General features: G+C 35.3%; 1 protein-coding gene across 1 annotated transcript in view; it reads right to left on the bottom strand.

Annotated features, from left to right (window-relative positions):
* SOS2 (SOS Ras/Rho guanine nucleotide exchange factor 2) overlaps positions 1-21876 on the bottom strand; it is a 104589-nt gene that overhangs the window by 36520 nt on the left and 46193 nt on the right. The window contains 1 exon segment of the mRNA XM_037834970.1: positions 19868-19966. Within this exon segment, the coding sequence (XP_037690898.1) occupies positions 19868-19966 (99 nt within the window).

A 21876-nucleotide genomic window follows, 5' to 3' on the forward strand; every position in this document is an offset into this window, starting at 1 on the left:
TATCCAGCAAAACTCTCCTTCAAATTTGAGGGAGAGCTTAAATTTTTCACAGACAAACAAATGCTGAGAGACTTTGCCAATAAAAGACCTGCCCTACTTCAGATTCTAAAGGGAGCCCTACCAACAGAGAAACAAAGAAAAGAGAAAGAGATATAGAGAATTTTAACAGGTATATATAGTACCTTACATCCCAAATCACCAGGACACTCATTTTTCTCTAGTGATCACAGATCTTTCTCCAGAAGGGACCATAAGCTGGGACATAAAACAAGCCTCAAGAACTTACAAAAAAAAAAAAAAAATTGAATATACTCAAAGCACATTCTCCAACCACAATGGAATACAAATAGAAGTCAACAATTTTTGAACTGTAACTCCACTATTTACTTCCTACATGATATAAAATACACAAACTCTAATGACAAATCAGTGGTTTTGAACTCAATGTAAAATATGTAATTTTAGACAACTATATAAAGGTGGGGGAATGAAGGAGTATAGGAACATAGCTTATGTGTCCTATTGAAGTGAAGGTGGTATCAAAGAAAAACAAGATTGCTACGGATTTAAGAGGTTAATTTTAAGCCCCACAGTAAATTCAGAGAAATTATCAGAGAATATAACCATAGAGATGAAGAGTGGAGTTTGGGTTAAGAGAAATGGAGGAAGGGGCAATGGGGAGTTAAGAAATGAGTGTAGGGTTGCTGTTTGAGGTGAAGGGAAATTTATAGTAATGGATGGTGGGAAAGAGCATTACAACATTCTAAATGTGATTAATCCCACTAATGGAAGGCTAGGGAGGTGGTGGAATGGGAAGATTTAGGCTGTATAAATGTTTCCACAACTGGAAAAAAAAAAAAAAAGACAGTTTAAATAGATGACAATTGAATGCCAAGGATGAACTTGGATGGGATTGGAGGATAGAGGACAGGTGGCTCAAAGGGACACAGTTGAGACATAAGGAAAAAGAAATATAGAATGTAAGGTTTGTATCATTATTGAATCTCTTGTACTTCTTAGATGCGCTTAATGAGATTGCATAAAAGAATGTTCTTGTTCATGGGAAGTGTATGTGTGAATTATAGTATATGTTCAAGGATGCGTGCAGCTAGCTCTCATATATTCAGAAGACAGAGCAATAGATGATGGATGATAGATAGGGAGCGAGGGAAAGAAACAGTGATGTGACAGCATGTTAAAGTTGGTGGATTGAGCTATTGGGGAAAGGGGGTCACGGTATGATGGAATTCTGTATATGGGGTTAGTATTGTTGTTGCAACTGTTCCTATAACTGAATTTATTTCAAAATAAAAAAAAAAGAAATAAACTAAAGTGAATGTGCTTTAGAAAGGAGAACAAAGAAAGTATCTTTGTAATATATGCTTAAACTAAGCAATAAAGTGGAAGTGATCTTTCATTTATGTGTAGTTTCTCATGAATTTGACTGAAGAATATATCCTTTGCTTACCTCAATAATCATTCTCCTGAGTGGTCTAGAAGTCTATTTTGTCCGTGACTTAAATACTTCATGTAAGTTTTTTCTTAAACTTATGAGACTTCACTGAAATATTTACCATGCTTCTCTTGAATTCCTATCCATCTAATATGGGTATCTGTGTGCCTAAAGCAAGGAAAATTATGATAAATTATGATTTTTCTCTAATTCATTGTACTTGGAGTTCAGACTAGATGTGAAATAATAGATGTAATCAATTTTTTTTTTTGGTAGTAATAAGATTCTCTCTAAATTTTCAAAAAAGTAGAGTTTTAGTAATTTGGTAGGAAATTCAATTCATTAAAACCTATGATCTTTTATGTGCTTTACTTGAAAAAATGCATTATCTTCCTTGAATATCCTTGAGTGACATGTCAGTATTGAAAGAGTAAATACTGTACAGTGAAATACACCTGAAAGTCTTCTTCAAAGGTCAGAATATTTTTTTGAATAGAGATTATCTCAAACTCTTGTTATGAAAACACATGCACACATGTACCCACAGAGAGGGACAAAGCAAATATTGCATAATGACAACTGGTGAATCTAAGTGAAAAGAGTTCACTGTACTATTCTTGCAATTTTCTCTATGTTTTCCAAAGTAAAAGGTAAAAAAGTATTAAGTAAAAGATACAGGCTTATCTTTCCCAATTAATCTCATTAAATTTACTAATAACAGGTCTTTCTATTGCACTTAAAACTAAAGACAGATTAAGTCTTCTTGAAAGAGGGAACAATTTTTACTGCTTCCATTACTAAGTTTCCAGGGATTGGCCAGAGAATTAGAAGAGTTAGAAGAATGTTAATTGGCTTTGAATAAATCAATTCTGAAGTGAAGGGTATATAAGCCCCCCTTTTTAAAAAGATAGTTTTACTGCGATATATTCACATACCCTACAATCATCCACACTGTACAATTATTCACAGTACCTTCATATAGTTGTGCATTCATCACCAGAATCATTTTTGAACATTTTCCTTACTCCACAAAAAATAAAAATAAAAGTAATAAAAGAACACCTAAAACATTCCATCCCTCCATCCCACTCTATTTTTCATTTACTTTTTGTCCCCATTTTTCTACTCATCTGTACATACACTGGATAAATGGAGTGTGAGCCACAAGGTTTTCACAATCACACAGTCACACTGTGTAAGCTACATAGTTATACAATTATCTTCAAGAATCAAGACCACTGGGTTGCAGTTCGACAGCTTCAGGTATTTCCTTCTAGCGCTTCCAACACATGAAAAACTAAAAAGGGATATCTATATAGGTGCAAGAATACCCTCCAGAGTGACCTCTTGACTACATTTGAAATCTCTCAGCCACTGAAACCTTATTTTGTTTCATCTCTCTTCTCCCTTTTGGTCAAGAGTTTTCTCAATCCCACGATGCCAGGTCCAGACTCATCCCTGGGAGTCATGTCCCACGATGCCAGGGGGATTTACACCCCTGGGAGTCATGTCCCACGTAGTGGGGTGGGCAGTGAGTTTACCTGCCGAGTGGGCTTAGAGAGAGGCAGGCCACATCTGAGCAACAAAGAGGTTCTCTGGTGGAGACTCTTAGGCACAATTATAAGTTGGCTTAGCCTCTCCCTTGTATAACAAGCCTCATGAGGGAAAGCCCCTAGTTCGAGGGCTTGGTCTACTAAATTGGTAGTCCTCAATGTTTGTGAGAATATCAGTAATAACACAGGTAGGGCAGTCCAACATATGCATTTTTCCTCATTTCCTGGAGGGGGGGGCCCACAAATACATTTTTATTCTCTGCCCAAATCACCTTGGGATGAGATATACCCTTTTTAATAGAAGGATAGACATAGATGTCAGAATGCTATATTTTTTCTTAGAATATAAGATGGATATAAAAATTACATTATAAAGTAGCTTTTAAATCAGGAAACAAATCCATAAGGATTTAAATTTTAAAAGAACAAAAAAAGAATATTTATAAAATGAACTTTAAAATGTTTCTATGAGTAACAATAATCCAACAACATACTTTAAAATAATTTAAAATAATCTTGTAACTTCTCATTTTGTAGTTATTTTTCCATCTTATAATAAATCTAAATCTGAGAACTAAAACTTCAATGATATTTAAATGTTAAGTCCACAAAACTCTCTTGGTATATCACTGAAGCAGATCATTCAAGTTAAAACAGTGGTTTAAAACTGTTCCAGGATTGTATTTTCTATTCCTAAAAGACTGTGATAGCCTTGAGTCACATTGTTCCAGCACTACTTTCTTATGGTTTCTATCCCCAAGTAAGCTTGACATTAAATGGAATTTCTTTTAGATGAATACATGCATCAAAACAGTATCACAGTCAGCACATACACAGAGTAAAAAGTACTCCTGTTCAGCAGGACAGTTTCTGTCCATGTGATCATACATTTAGCTTATGTCTGGAATTAGTCCTTATTCAGTGTTTTTAAAACTGCATGTCAAAAGCCATTAGTAGATCACAATCAAGTTTTTAAAGAAAGAAATACAGTAGAATATAGTGGATGCACTGTGACAAAAAAACTAAGTGGCATTTCATGAAGCCTTTGTTTCATGTTTGTTGGTGGGTGTACAGAGCCATGATTTTAAATGTATTTCTTACTATGGTTCATTCCCATTATATAATTGGTTCCCACAGGACAATGAATGCTCATGAATAAGTAGGCCACTTATTAGAACATCCAGGCCTCTCTGGTACCAATAATTGAGTCATATGCTTAGTCATTAGTATATGTTCCCAAGTCTGTTTATGCCAGTTGTGCTTATATTTAATTTCAAAACATAGTATATAAGTCAAAGAAATATGAGTATTAAAGAAAGATATTTATATGAAACCTCACTTGAATAATTTTAAAGTCAAGTCCTTCTAAAAAGGTATGGAGAAAACTGAAATATTTAGAAAAATTACAAAAATCTACATTTTTGTAATCTTCAAGTATATGTGCACTTTTTAAAAAAATGGGAAATAGAACTCATAGAAAATAGCTTTTGTGTTTTAAGCAAAAATATCCATACTCAAAAAAAAAAAAAAAGGTTTTACACTAGGTCAACAGATGAGCATATAAATGCATATAAATATTCAAATGTAGAGATTTTGTCTCTACGTGTATTTTTGTTGAAATAAAATGTACATAACATTTTTTATGATTCCTTATTTTATTTTAATTAATTGACTGACTACTAGTTCCTATTTACTGAATAAGAGGACTCAGGGTCTAGTGATCACCTGGTGGCAAAAGCAGCTGCTGTCTCAGAATGAGTCAGGCCACCAATTTCCGGATCTTAGATGCAGACATAGCAGCTGCAAGATCAACCACAGGGATTTAAAAAAACCTGTCACCTACATGGCAGGGGGTGGGGGTGGGGGGGGGGCTTTAATTACAGAGTCAAACCAGGATTTTTAAATGCTGGTTAAGATTAGAAGGCAACTATGAGACTAATGATAAGACTTCCAATTTGCATGAACATTATCTGAAAAATTTTAGGTATCCAAATATGCATCTGGGGCTGCCTATGGATTATTCATAAGAAGCCTGAAACACTTTTAAAATTTCTCTGTGGATCCATTAGTTTCCATAGTGATATACACAATCAAGTTGCTCATCTATTTGTATGTGAAAGCTAGTAGGCTCCATCACATACTCCATAAAAAAGAACTGAGCTAGAAATTCACTATAGAATCACTGAATGAGTTCCTTGCTTAGAGTATATGAGGTATACACAAGGTTATTCTGGTTTTTATTTTAATATGTTTTCTAACAAATTAGTTTAATGGGAAAGCTAACAACTTGATATCTGAATGAGAGATACAAACTGCTCAAGCAAAAAGATGCCTTGTTTCTAAAGAGCAATAAAAAAGTTGGGGAAGATAATTTTACTGAGCAAAATTTGTTGGAATTACATTTGAAAAAGAGAAATAATCTGAAAGTAGGCAAAAGTTCCTCAGAAGTTAGCTGCAGTCAATGAGGCTCAGTGGCAATAACAGAGAAATGATGGATGCTTCCCAGAAAATTTCCATCTTTCCACATGCCCACTTTGGTAACCACTCTAACCTTTTAAATATATAGGGAAAATGCAAATGGAACTTGAAGTGAAAACAAAAACAAAAACATGCATTGATGAGTTCTGATGCCTGTTCAAGGGCAGTGGATATTCTTTTATCACAAGGTAGTAGTGTCTTACAGCTTAAGCAAATGAATCATAAAGAGAAACTACTCACCTTTGATCAGTGAAACTCTAACCCTCGGAATAAATATGGATACATGAATACCTCATTTTATTGTGCTTTGCAGATATTGTGTTTTGTGACAACCCTGCATAGAGCAAACCAATCGGTGCCATTTTCCCAACAGCATGTGTTAACTTTGTGTCTGTGTCACATTTTGGTAATTCTCGCATTATTTCAAACTTTTTCATTATTATTATATCTGTTATGGTGATTGGTGATCAGTGATCTTTGATGTCACTATTGAAATTGTTTGGGGTACCACAAACCTCACCCATATAAGGTGGCAAACTTAATTGATAAATGTGTGTGTTCTGACTGATTCACCAACCAGCTGTTCCCGTCTCTCTCCCTCTCCATGGGCTTCCCTATTCCCTGAGACACAATGATATTGAAATCTGGCCAATTAATATCCCTGCAGTGGGCTCTAAGTGTTCAAGCGAAAGGAAGAGTTGCACGCCTCTCACTTTAAACAAAAAACTAGAAATGATTAAGCTTAGCGAGAAAGGCATGTAGAAAGCTGAGAAAGGCCAAAAGCTAGGCCTCTTGTGCCAAACAGTCAGCCAAGTTGTGAATATAAAGGAAACATTCTTGAAGGAAATTAAAAGTGCTACTCCAGGAAACACATGAATGAGGGGAAAGCAAAACAGCCTTAATGCTGATATGGAGGTTTTATTGGTCTAGACAGAAGATCAAACCAACCACAACATTCCCGTAAGCCAAAGTCTAATCCAGAGCAAGACTAACTCTTTTCAATCCTATGAAGGCTGAGAGAGGTGAGGAAACTGCAGAAGAAAAGTTTGAAACTAGCAGAGATTGGTTCATGAGGTTTAAGGAAAGAAGCCATATCCATAACACCAAAGTTCAAGGTGAATCAGCAAGTGCTGATGTAGAAGCTGCAGCAAGTTAACCAGAAGTTCTGGCTAAGATCATTGATGAAGGTGACTTCTACTGGAAGAAGACTCCATCTAGGACTCTCATAGCTACAGGGAAGTCAATGCCTGGCTTCAAGGCTTCAAAGGACAGGCTGATTCTCTTGATAGGGGCTAATGTAGCTGGTGACAAGTTGAAGTCAATGCTCATTTACCACTGTGAAAATCCTCGGGCCCATGAGATTATGCTAAATCTACTCTGCCTGTGCTCCATAAATGGTACAACAAAGCTTGGATGACAGCACATCTATTTATAACACAGTTCACTGACAATTTTATGTACACTGTTGAAACCTACTGCTCAGAAAAAAAGGTTCCTTTCAAAATATTACTGCTTATTGACAATGCACCTGGTCATCCAAGAGCTCTGATGAAGATGCACAATGAGATGAATGTTGTTTTCATGCCTGCCAACACAACATCCATTCTGCAGCCCACTGATCAGAGTCATTTAGACTTTCAAGTCTTATTATTTAAGAAATAAATTTTGTAAGGCTATAGCTGCCATAGATAGCGATTCCTCTGACGGATCTGGGCAAGGTAAATTGAAAGCCTTCTGGAAAGGATTCACCATTCTAGACGCTAGTAAGAACATTCGGGATTCATGGAAGAAGGTCAAAATATGAACATTCACAGGAGTTTGGAAGACATTGATTCCAACCCTCATGGATGACTGTGAGGGGTTCAAGACTTCAGTGGAGGAAGTAACTGCAGATGGTACTAGTAGAATTAGAAGCGGAGCCTAAAAATGTGACTAAACTGCTGCAATCTCATGGTAAAACTTTAACAGATGAGGAGTTGCTTACTATGGATGAGAAAAGAAATGGTTTCTTGAGATGGAATCCACTTCTGATAAAGAAGCTGTGAATGTTGTTGAAACAACAACAAAGGATTTAGAGTATTACATAAACTAAGATGATAAAACAGCAGCAAGGTTTGAGAGGACTGACTTCAATTTTGAAAGAAGTTCTGTGAGTAAAATGCTATCGAACAGTATTGCATGCTACAGAGAAATCTTTCTTGAAAGGAAGAGTCAATTGATGTAGAAAATTTCATTATTGTCTTATTTTAATAAACTGCCATAGCCATCCCAGCCTTTAGCAACTACCACCTTGATCAGTCAGCAGCCATCAACATTAATGCAAGACTCTTCACCACCAAAAAGAACACAACTTGCTGAAGGATCAGATGATGGTTAGCATTTTTTAGCAATAAAGAATTTTTAAATTAAGGTACATATAGTATTTATTTAGACATAATGCTGTTGCACACTTAATAGACTACTGTATACTGTAAACATAACTTTTATATGCCCTAGGAAAGCAAAAAATTCATGTGACTTGCTTTATTGCGATATTTGCTTTATTGCAGTAGTCTGGAACAGAACCCACAATATATTCAAGGTATGCTTACATACTGTTTTAACTAAGGCACAGCAAATACAAGAACAAATAGAAATATGAAATGAAAAGACAGGCAAAGAATAGAAAAGATTTAAAATGAAAAAAACACTTGAACAAGCACTCCACAAAAGATCTTATCTAATAGGTCAATAAAAATACACTCAAGCTCATCTATAATCAAGGAAATTCTAATTAAAACCACAAGATACCACTGCATACACACCAGATAATGGAAATTTAAAAGTCTGAAAATACTAAATGCATGAATTTGAAGAGCAACATGAATTGTCATGTACTTTGGTAGGAGTGTAAACTGTACAATCAACTTTGGAAACTTTCTGGCATTATCTATTAAATTTGAAGATTATGCACATCCTAGGACCAAGAAATTCCATCCATGAGTATGTACCTTAGAGAAAAAAGTGCATACACATGTGTACAAAGAAACACATACAAGAATGTCCATAACAAGTGTTATGCAAAATACTGTTTATCATCGAGCACAGGATAAATAAATTGTGGTATATTCAGACAATGGAAGAAAAATCAGTGAGAATAACACACAACAATATCAAAGAATCTTACAAAATAACTTTGAGAGAACAATTATGCAAAAAAAAAAAATCAAGAAGAAAGAAATAAAAGGCATCCATATTGGAAAGAAAGAAGTACAACTATATTTAAACATTACATGATCCTGTATATACAGAATTCCGAAAAATCCACAACAAAGCTACTAGAAATAATGAATGAATTCATCAAAGTAATGGTGACAAAGTCAATAGGCAAAAATCAGTGGTGTTTTTATTCACTAGTAAAGAACAATCTGAAGAGGAAATCAAAAAAAAAAATTCCATTTACATTAGCAACTAAAAGAATCAGTTATTTAGGAATAAATCTAACCAAGGCTATAAAGGACTTACACATGGAAAACTACAAAACACTGCTAAAAGAAATAAAAGAAGACCTAAATATATGGAAAATATTCTGTGGACATGTATTGGAAGACTAAATACTGTTAAGATATCAATCCTATACAAAGCACTGTACAGATTCAACATGATTCCAATCAAAATTCCAACAGCCTTCTTTGCAGAAATGGAACAGCCAATCATAAAATTTATATGAAGGAAGGGACTTCCAGGAAAGATGGAAGAGTAGGGAACTCCAGGATCAGTCCTTCAATCACAAGAGTTATTAAAGCAGACATGAACTGCCTGAAAAAGCTATTTTGAAACATCAGAGGCAAGAACACTATACAGCACCCAGGGAAGAGCAGGAGGAAGAGGCTGATAAATTACAGTAAAGAACATTAAATTGTATTCTCTGTTCAGCAGCTGCAGGTGCCTATCCCCACTCTCTCGGCAGACTGCCACAGGGTACAGCCACTGGCTAGCTGCTGGTGACAGAAAGGGACATAAAAGTCCTCTTCCCCATGACCACGGGGGGGGGGGGGTGGTGGTGGTGGTGGTGGGGGCATGACTGAAAAATGATCAAAGCTTCTGATTAGCAAATTCAGATTGCTTGGGTGCCAGCTCTGAGGGTAGTTATTGTTTTAATCCATCCCGTTCTGGACAAAGGGGTGGCAGCCACAGTTTCAACCCTCCCCGGACAGGGGGAGAGGGAGTGGAGATTTAAAGAAGCAGCTCTTTCTCAGGACTGCATGGATAGTTAGATGAAGGGGTACATTTTCAGGGCACGCCAGTAAAACTCAGCTTTGGGGAGCTGTCGGAGAATCTCTTGCTGCCCTTGCTGATCCTCTCCTCAGGGCACTCTGGAGCTGGTCTGAGCTGCCCCCTTCGTGGGTCCCTGGCCCTGTTTAAGATGGAGAAGACTAACATGGGAAAGTCATCTCTGGGGTGACCATCCTACCAGAATTTGCCCTCCAGGAAAAAGCAGCTTGAGACAATGAAAGGATCGTAAAAAACTACAGAGGCGGAGAGTCTGGGACAAAGGCCTGCCAGCTTCAAATACCCAGGATACAGAGATCTGTCTCCTGGGAAACAGAGGGGACAGTAAAACTCCTGTAAACAGAACTCCAAAACACCTAACAAGCAAAAGCCCAGGATAAGACAAAGGCCCAGAAATACAGGGAAAATCCTGCATAGTACATTTACCTTGGGCATTCTTTCCTGATAGGAGGGATGACAGTCAAGAAAATCTGTCTTATCACCAGTGGGTTACAAAACCAAGAAACAAACATCTCAGAGAATAAACATCAGAGTTAACACTGTAAAATATTAAAATGTACAGTGTGCAATGAAAGAGTACAAAACAAACAAAGAAACGGGAAATGACAGCCCATCCAAAGGAAGAGGACAAAAATACAGAAAACACCCACAAAGACGACAGGAATGTGGACATATTGAACAAAGCCTTTAAAAAAATTATTTTAAAAATGCTCAAGGAAGTACAGGGAAAAGGAAAGTACAGGGAAAGAACTAAAGAAAATTAGGAAAACAATGAATGAACAATATGAGAGTCTAAGTAAAGAGACAGAAATTTTAAAAAGGAACCAAACAGAAACTACTGGAGTGAAGACCACAATGACTGAAATGAAAAATGCCCAAATGGTTTCATGAGTAGATTAGAACTGGCAGAAAAATCAATGAACTTGAAGACAAGACATATAAAATGAGTCAGGCTGAGGAACAGAAAGAAAAAAGAAATATTAAAAGAGAAAATAGTCTATGATAGCTATGAGACACCACCAAGAGCATCAATGTATGCATTATGGGAGTCCTAGAAGGAGAAGAAAGAGAAAGGGCAGAAGGAATAGTCAAAGAAATAGTGACAGAGAACTACTCAAACTTAGCAAAATACATTAATATGCACACCCAAGAAGCTCAGAGAACACCAAACAGGATAAACATGAAGAAAAATACACAATTTCATATATTGATTACACCATATAATGCAAAGGACAAGTAGAGACTTCTGAAAGCTTCAAGAGAAAAGCAACATGTTACATACAAGGAAGTCCCAATTAGACTGAGTGCTGATTTCTCATCAGAAACCATGGAGTTAAGAAGACAGTGGGTTGAAATAGTTAAAGTGCTGAAGGAAAACAACTGCCAGCAAAGAATTTATATCCAGTGAGACTCTTTTCAAAAATGAAGGAGAGATTAAGACATTCTCAGATAAACAGAAGGTGAGGGAGTTCATCACCATTAGACTGGCCCTTCAAGCAATGCTAAAGGGAGTTCTTCTGACTCAAAGGAAATGACACTAGACATGGTTCACGGCAGCATAAAAAAATAAAGACCTGCAATAAAAGTAACCATCTGGGTAATGATAATGTCTGTAGTATTGTATTGCACTGCTTGGTGTATAACTCCACTTCTTACTTCCTACAGGTGCTAAAAGCAAATGCATAAAAAGCAATGATAAATCTATGTTTCTGGAGAAACAAAATATAGAGATATAAGGGGTAACAAATAAAAAAAAAATGGCGGGGGGACAGGGGTATAGGAAATTAAGGTGGTATCAAACCAAATATGATTGTTAAATATTTAAGATGTTAAATTTTTTAAATTCAGTTTTATTGAGATATAGTCACATACCATACAATCATCCATGGTGTACAATCAACTGTTCACAGTACCATACCATAGTTGTGCATTCATCATCCCAATCTATTTTTGAACATTTTCCTTACACCAGAAAGAATAAAAATAAGAATAAAAAAATAAAAGTAAAAAAGAACACCCAAATCATCTCCCCCATCCCACCCTATTTTTCATTTAGTTTTTGTCCCCATTTTTCTACTCATCCATCCATATACTGGATAAAGGGAGTGTGAGCCACAAGGTTTTCACAATCACACCATTACCCCATGTAAGTTACATAGTTACACAGTCGTCTTCAAGAATCAAGGCTACAGGGTTGCAGTTTGACAGTTTCAGGTATTCACTTCCAGCTATTCCAGTACACTAAAACCTAAAAAGGGATATCTACATAGTGCATAAGAATGCCCTCCTGAATGACTTCTTGACTCCATCTGAAATGTCTCAGCCAATGAAACTTTATTTTGTTTCATTTTGCCTCCCCCACTTGGTCAAGAAAATTTTAAGATGTTAAACTTTAATCCCATGGTAACCACAAGGAAAACAGATGAAAAATATATCCAGATAGAAATGAGAAGACAGTATGGTGCAACACAAGAAAGCAAATAAATATGAATGTAGGCATTAATGGAAGTGAGGGACAAAAAAGTTACAGTACTTACCAAGGCTAAATAGCAAAATGGCACAGGAAAGCCCTATATTATCAGTAATGACTTTTAAATGTAAATGGATCAATTCTCCAAAAGGCAGAAATTGGCAGAATGGATAAAAAAGCATGACTCAAGAGACTCACCTTAAAGTCAAGATATGAGTAGGCTGAGTAGTAAAAAGTAGTAGGCTGAGTAGGAAAAAAATATACCATTGAAGTAGTAAACAAAAGAAAGTTGGGGTGGCTATACTAATATTAGATAGGATAGATTTTAAGTCAAAAACAGTTATGAGGGACAAAGATGGCCATTACATACTGATAAAAGGGACAATTCAACAGGAAGATGCAACACATATATGCACCCAACAGCAGAGCCACAAAATACATGAAACGAATATTGACAGATTTGAAAGGAGAAGCTTATGGTTCTCCAGTAATAGTAGGAGACTTTGATACACCACTGTCAATAATGGACAGAACATCAAGTCAGAAGATCAGTGAGGAAGGCCAGGACTTGAACGACGCATTAAACCAACAAGACCTAACAGACATATATAGAAAACTGCACCCAATGAAAACAGAATACACATTCTTTTCAAGTGCATGTGGATCATTCTCCAGGACAGATCATATGTTGGGTCACAAAATAAGTCTCAATGAATTAAAAAATATTGAAATCATACAATGTATATTCTTCAACCACAATGGAATGGAGCTAGATATCAATAAGAGGGAGAAACGGAAAATTCACAAATGTGTGAAAATTAAACAACATATTCTTAAACAACCATCTTAAAACAACCAATGGGTTAAAGAGGAAATCAGAAGCAAAATTAGGAAATATCTTGAGGCACATGAAAATGAAAATACAATATACCAAAACTTATGGGATGCAGCAAAAGCAGTGCCGAGAGGGAAGTTTATAGCTCTAACTGCTTATATTAAAAAAGAAGAGACTTCAAATTAGAGACATAACCTCAAAATTGGAAGAACTAGAAAGAGAAGCGCTAACTAAACACAAAGCAAGCAGAAGAAAGGAAATAAAGATTACCACAGAGATAAATGAAATAGGAAACAAACAACAGAATCAACAAAACCAAAAGTTGGCTCTTTGAAAAGATCAATTAAATCGACAAACCTTTAGCTACAATAACAAAAACAGAGAGAGGGTACAAATAATGAATATCAGAAATGAAAAGGGGGACATTACTACCAAACTCCCTGAAATAAACAGGACTTTAAGGGGATAGCATAAACAACTGTATGCCAATAAATTAACAAAATTAATAAATGAGTTAACAGCTTTGAATGAACTTTGTGATTCTAAAACCCTGTGAATTGTAATGGGTGAAAGATTAGAAAGCTGTCTCTTATCCTTGTGGCTCCTTTTCAAAATGCCCAACTAGAAACATTTTAGTGGCTAAAAAGCAGCAGCAATTTTCACATTGAAATTATCTTATTCAACATAGTGGATAATTTTAGTGGAAGGAGTATACATTATATTTTCTGTAAGATTCATTAAAGTTGTTTTCATTTTGAATTAAAAAAATAAATTAGATAGCCAAGATGAAATGGACAAATTCTTAGAAACAGAAACTACCTAAATGGACTCAAGAAGAAATAGAAGATCTCAACCAACCAATTACTAGTAAAGAAATTGAATCTGTCATCAAAAAAAACACACAAAAAAGAAAAGCCCAGTACCAGATGGTTTCACAGGGAATTCAACCAAACATTCTAAAACTTAACTCCAATTCTGCTCAAACTCTTCCAAAAAATTTAAGAGGAGGGAACATTTTATAACTCATTCTACAAGTTCAACATCACCCTCATACCAAAGCTGGATAAAGATACTACAAGAAAAGAAAACTACATATCAATATCTCTTATGAATATAGATTCAAAAATTCCCAACAAAATACTAGCAAACTGAATCCAACATCATATTAAAAGAACTATACAGCATGATCAAGTGAGATTTATTGCTGGTATGCAAGGCTGGTTCAACACAAGAAAATCAATTAATGTAATAAACCACATTAACAAAAAGAGGGCGGAAACTGCATGATCATCTCAATGCAGAAAAGGCATTTGACAAAAGACATATCCTTTCTTGATAAAAACACCCAGAAGACTAAGAATAGAAGAATTTCTATTCTTAGGAAATTTCCTCAACATGATAAAGGGCATTTATGCAAAGCCCACAGCTAACATCCTACTTAATAGTGAAAGACAGAAAGCATCCCCTGTAACATCAGGAACAAGACAACGATGCTCACTCTCACCATTGTTATTCAACAGTGTACTAGAAGTTCTTGACAGAGCTAATTGGCAAGAAAAAGAAAAAAAAGGCATCTAAATTGGAAAGGAAGAAGTAAAACCTTCCCTATTTGCAGGTTATATGATACTATATACAGAAAATCCTGAAAACTCCACAGCAAATCCCCTACAGCTAATACATGATTTCAGCATGGTGGCAGGATACAAGAGCAAAACCCCCAAATCAGTAGTGTTTCTATACACAATGAATGAACAACTAGAACAAGAAATCAAGAAAAATATTCCATTCTTAAAAGCAACTAAAAGAATCAAATATCTAGGAATAAATCTAACCAAGGATATAAAGGTCTTGTCCACAGAAAACTACAAAACATTTCTAAAGTAAATTAAAGAAGACCTAAATAAATGGAAGGACATTTGGTGTTCACAGATTAGAAGAAAAATATCGTTAAGATGTCAATATTACTGAAATCAAGTTATAGATTCAATGCAATCCCGATCAAGATTCCAACAACCTTCTTCGCAGTAATGGAAAAGTCAATCATCAAATTTATATGGAATGGCAAGGGCCCCAAACAGCTAAAGCCATCTTGAAAAAGAAGAATGAAGATGGAGGGCTCACACTTCCTGATCTTAAAACTTATTACAAAGCCATAGTAAGCAAAACAGCATGGTACTGGCACAAGGACAGACATACACACCAATGGAATAGAACTGAGAGCTCACAATTCAACCCTCATTTTATGGCCAACTGGTTTTTGACAAGGTGGCAAAGACCACTCAATTGGTAAAGACTCAATAGGTCTCTTCAACATGTTGGGAAAACCACATCTCCAATTGCATAAAAGGAGGACTGCTACCTCATACCATAAACAAAAATCAACTCAAAATGGATCAAAGACCTTACTATAAGAGCTAGAACTATCTAACTTCTAAAAGAAATTGTAGGGAAGTATCTTCAAGACTTTGTGTTAGGTAATGGTTTCTTAGATTTTACACCCAAAGCGTAAGCAACAAAAGAAAAAACAGATAAATGGGGCCTCAATAAAATTAAAAACTTTTGTGCCTCAAAGGACTTTATCATGAAATTAAAATGACAACCTACCAATGGGAGAAAATATCTAGAAACCACATATCCAATAAAGGATATATATCCAGAATATATAAAGAAATCCTTCAACTTAACAACAAAGATGAACCACCCAACTAAAAAACGGGCAAAGGACTTGAACAGACATCTCTCCAAAGAAGATACACAAATGGCCAGAAAGCACATGAAAAGGGGCTCAGCATCATCAACCATCAGGGAATTGCAAATCAAAACCACAATGAAATACCATTTCATACCCATGAGAATGGCTGCTATTTAAAAAAACAGAAAATAACAAATGTTGGAGAGGATGCAGAAAAATAGGAATACTCATTTGTTGCTGGTGGCAATGTAAAATGGTACAGCCGCTGTGGAAGACAGTTCAGTGGTTCCTCATTAAGCTAAGTATAGAACTACCATGCGACCAGCAATCCCACCACTAGGTATATACCCAAAACATTTGAAAGCAGGGACTTAAACAGATATCTGCACTCCAATGTCCATAATGGCATTATTCATAATTGCCAAAAGATGGATGCGAGACAAGTGTCCATCAACCGATGAATGGATAAAGTATGGTATACACATACAATGGAAAATTGTTTAGCCATAAACAGGAATGAAGTCTTGAAACATTCAACAACATGGATGAGCCCTGTAGATATCATAGTGAGTAAAATAAGCCAGACACAAAAGGACAAATATTGTATGATGTCACTGACTTGGAACAATTAGAATAAGCAAACTCAAAGAGTCAGAATCTAGAGTATAGGTTACTAGAGTATAGAGCAGGGATAGGGAATGGGGGAGTTTTGTGAGTGTGTGTGTATGTGTGTGTTTACTGTGAACTTTAAATATACAAAGCAGTGATAACTTTCAAAGTACAATTTCACAAGTAGTGAGAGAACAAATTTCAAAGAATGTCATGGGTCACAGTTCCACAACTTCAGCCATTTCCATTATTGTAAAATATAACATATATAGAGAGAGGTGTCATCTGTTGATGTACAGCTCAACAAGCAGTCATATAGGTAATTACAAAAATTGTTACAGAATACAGTTACACAGTTTCAGTTCTTTCCTTATTATGCAATACAAGGTATATACAGAAAGGTGAAGACCTAGGCACAATTCAACAAGCAACTATAGAGCAAATCCCAAAGGATACTATAGGCTATATAGTTCCACCATGTCATTTACCTCCTTCCAGCCATTCCCACACCCCAGCATCCAAAAATATATATATAGTTATGTCAAGTTTCAGTATTCATAGATCTTTGTTAAATCTTATCTTGTTTGTTGCTACCTCTTCCTCTCACTTAATCTCTTTCTCCCTCATCAGGGGTGTCTAGGCAGTGAGCACCCTAACTTGTTCATATTGAAGGGAGGGGTCGACAGTATGGGGAAGGGGGCCGCATCTGATAACTGATCTTAAAGAGGTTGCTGCCTCTGGGTTTTAGAATTTGTCTGGTATAGGAACACTCTGGTGGACTTAAGTTTCTGAAGGATAAAACTTAGTGAGGGCACCTTTTACAGAATCTCAGGTAGGGACCTAGGTGGGAATGGGAAGTTTAAGCTTAAAGTGTACAGAGCTCCTATTTGGTATGATTGAAATGTTTTGGTAATGGATGGTGGTGATATAGCACAACTTTGTGAACACAATTAACAACACTAAAATATATATCTGAATATGATTAAAAGGGGAAATATTAGATTGTCTATATGGTAACAGAATAAATTTTTTTTTAAAAATCCATGGAAATACACTACATAAAAAGTGAACCTAAGCTAAACTATGGACTTTAATTAATATTACAATTATAAAAATGGGCTATTGTTGATTGTAACAAAAGTTCCACAACAATGCAAGGTGTTGGTAGTGGGGTGGGATTGTATATGGGAATCCTGTATTTTATCATGATTGTTCTTTAAATTCACAACTTATCTAATAAAGAAAAAAAAATTGTATGGAAGGCTAATGGCCCACAAATAGCCAAAAACATCTGAAGAAAGAAGAACAAAGTTGGAGGACACACACTTCCTGATTTTAAAGCTTATTATAAAACTACCTGAATCAAAACGCCTGCCACTAGCATAAAAACAGACATATAAACAAATGGAATAAAATTTAGAGTTCAGATATAAACCCTCACATCTATGGTCAAATGATTTTTGACAAGGGTGCCAAGTTCACTCAATGGGGAAAGAATAGTCTCCAACAAATGCTATTGGAAAAACTGAATTATCCATGTGCAAAAGAATGAAGGTGGGAACCTATTTCACCTCATATACAAAAATTAACTCAAAATGGATCAAATAATCAATTTAAGAACCAACACTATCAAATTCCTATTAGAAAACAGGGAAGCATCTTCAGGACCTTGTGTTAGACAATGGTTTCTTCTACTTTACACCAAAAGAAAAAATAGGTAAGTGGGATTTCCTCAAAATTAAAAAGCTTTTATGCATCAAAGGACTTCATCATGAAAATAAAGACAGCTTACATAATGGGAGAAAATGTTTGAAAACCACATACTTGAAAAGGATTTAATATCCAGAATATGTAAAGAAATTCTACAATTCAACAACAAAAAAAACAAAGAACCCAATTTAAAAATGGGCAACAGACTGGAATAGACACCATCCAAAGAGGATATACAAATGTCAAATAAGCACATGAAAAGATACTCAACATCACTGCCATTAGGGAAATGCAAATCATGAGATACCATTTCATGCCCACCAGAATGGCTACCATTTAAAAATGGAAAATACATGTTGGTGAGGACATGGAGAAATAAGAACTTGTATTTATTGTTGATGGAAATGTTAAATGTGTAGCAGCTGTGAATACAGTTTCGCAGTTCCTTAAAAAGTTAAGTATAGTGAGAGGCTCTTAGTCTCACAAAAAGAGCAAAATGTAATTGCTCAAGTGTTATTCTAGTCCTTCCTGCACCACCCCCCAGGTCAGAATGACCTATTCCTGCATCTATGCTCCCCCCACCCTTAGGAAGGCCTTTGTCTTAAACCCTTATAAAAGGCTTTCTGCCCTTTTTGCATTGCTCTGTCGTCTTCCCTGTGAACGCGATGCCTACCCGGCCTGAGAGAGCCGTCATGATCTCTCCATGACTTCTCATCCTGTAAATAAGCCCTGAATAAAAGTTCATGTATCAAACCAAAAAAAAAAAAAAAAAAAGTTAAGTATAGGATTGCCATGTGACCCAGCAATCTCCCTTCTAGGTATATACTCAAAAGAATTAAAGCACAGACTCGAACAGTATATTTGCACAGTGACTTTCATAGTGGCATGATTCACAATGCCAACAGATGGAAGTAACCCAAATATCCATCAGTAAATGAACAGATAAACCAAATGTGGTGTATATATATATGTATATATATACACATATATATATACATATACACACAATGGAATATTATTCAGCATTAAAAAGGAATAAAGTTTTGATACATGTGACAACATGGATGAACTTTGAAGACATCATGTTGAGTGAAATAAGCCACACACAAAAGGACAGACTTGTATGGTGTTCACTGATATGACGTAATTAGAATAAGCAAATTCATAGAGTCAGAAACTAGAATAAGGATACTGGGGAAGGAGTGGGGGTGCATGGTAGGGAATGGGGAATTGATACTTAGTTGGTACAGTTTCTGTTTTGGGTGACGGAAAAGTTTGGTAGTGGATGGTGGTGATGGTAGGATACACTGTAAATATAATTAACACCAAGAATTGTATAGGTGAATGTGGTCAAAAGGGAAAATTTTAGATTTTATATATATTACTGGAATTTAAAACAAAACTATAGGATTGTTCAACACAAACAATGAACCCTAATGTAAACTATGGACGATAGTTAATAGTATAATTATAATAGTTTTGTTTCATCAATTTTAACAAAGGTACCACACTAATTCAAAATGCTAATAGGGAAAACTGTGTGTGTGTGTTGGGGAGGTATAAGGGAACTCTGTATTTTTTTGCATGGTTTTCCTATAAATCTATAACTTTTCCAATTTAAAAAAGAAAAAGAAGAAATATAAGATGTTCTCCAAGGTCCCTTGAAGGAAGTTACACCTTTTATGATACTTTATTTTTATGAATAAAAGGGCTAAAAAATAATATGTTCCACTCAAAACTAGTATTTAGGTCTCGTAGATGCAAGTACTTTTGGCCCAGGAAGCTTTTATCTTACCTTTAATAATTCAAAATAGTGCCAACAATGGTACACTGGCACCAGCATAAGGCGTGGAAAGACATAACGAACAGCCTCTTTAAAACCATCAGCAATGGACTGCAAAGCAAAAAGACACAATAGTATATCTCTGATATTAAGGATACATAACAGCAGTACCTAACAGAAATAGCTTTGAGAAAAACAAGATACAGATTTATCAAAACTATAATGGAATGTACATTCCATATTTAAATCGAAGTGCTATTAATCAAGTTTGTTTTTCTCCTCCCTTTTCTCCTTTAAGTTATTATGTAGATAAATACATAATTTATTTTCTCTTACAGGGCTAAAGCAACTTTCACCATAGTCCTTTAGAGTAGTTCTTTCCAAAAGTTTTTGTTTCCATATCCCTTATAGGAATTTTGAAAAACTATGAACCCTCCATACCATTTTACATTGTTATATGAAATGTTTTAAGTTTAAATAGTTACAGAATCATGATGGGGGGTGGGGTAGGGTTAAGGGGTACAGGATATTTTGCGTTTTCTCTTTTGTTTCTTTTTTCTTTTTCCTTTTTTTTCTTCCTGGAGTAATGGATATTTTGAAAATTGATAGTGGTGATGAACCCACAACTAAATAATGATACTGTGAGCCACTGATTGTGTATTTCAGGTGGATTGTATAGTGTGTGAATATATCTCAATAAAATAGCATTAAAATAGTTACAAAAGATGTAAGGGGATGTGGTATATTGCATATTTAATTTAAACATATTTCATTACAACACTGATGAAATAAATTGCAGATTTAGCTCATTTAATGAAAACTGTCTGTCACATTACTTAACTGACAAAGCTGATCCTCACTGTCAAAACAAACAGCCAAGTCAGACTTGATTTCTGTCAGAAAGTCTGACTTCATTTTTAAATTCAAATAATCATGTTAATGTCACCATCTCAATGGCTGTAAACATCTTGAAAGACCTGCAACTGCTTCTAACTCCATTTATCAGGTATGAGAACTTGACAAGTCTCCCCTCTCCTTTATCCCAATGCTCAATGACTGATGAAGTACTTAAAAACAAAAGTTAATACTCATTCCTATGACAACCATCTCACTTCTTCATTCTTAGGTAGAGATGACACGATATTACATTTTGACTAGCCATTAGTTTTTGCCATTCTCTATCTCCTTCTTTTTGTCAACTCTGTTTTGTACCCAAAGAACTCTCCCTCAGGAGCAACACACTTTTTTTTTCCTGGTTGGTACCTTTGAGGCTATTATACTTTGGAATAATGCATAATGGGAAATTCAATATGGTAAGAGAGTACGTGAAACAGAAGTTGGAAAAGAGAATGCAAAGAACACAAAGTTCTCAGGCAGACTGGAAACCAATTCCCTTAAACTATCTCTGTCTTTATATCCCCTGAAAAATCTTAGTGTATACCTAGGGATAGGCATAGCCCATTTTGAAAACTACTACTCTAGAATAAATGATTCACTAAAATTTATAAATTTCTAAAATGTGTCCAACTCATGTTGATTTTAAATGCTTTTAAGGTTGATTTATTTGAATTGACATTTCTCTCCGTGATATTTATGGGCTAGAGAAATACATACCATAAGGAAAGAATCTGATATGCTGCTTGGAAAAAAGTATCCTTTTGGCTAAATACTCCCATAATTCTCCTACTTTATTAACCAAAGTTAAATTATAATTTGTTGAACAGAATTCTTACCAGGATATGCAAACAGAGTCAAATTATTTTCCTACTTAAATATTAATTTCTTTTAGCATTTAACCAATTAATACAGTAATTTGAATTGCTCTTGTTGATATTACATAGATAGTGCTTTAACTAAAACCAAGATGAAACTTTAAAAATAGTCTTCAAAGATGGTATACTTTTGAGGTAGAGATAGGTAGAGTAAACTCTAGAACCTACAACAAACACTGACAGGGTTCTGTTTAAACACAGAATCATTATCATTACAGAGTCTGTCCAATTAGAAGGGTTATTGGAAGA

The sequence above is a fragment of the Choloepus didactylus genome, chromosome 4, assembly GCF_015220235.1.
Source record: "Choloepus didactylus isolate mChoDid1 chromosome 4, mChoDid1.pri, whole genome shotgun sequence".
NCBI lineage: Eukaryota > Metazoa > Chordata > Mammalia > Pilosa > Megalonychidae > Choloepus > Choloepus didactylus.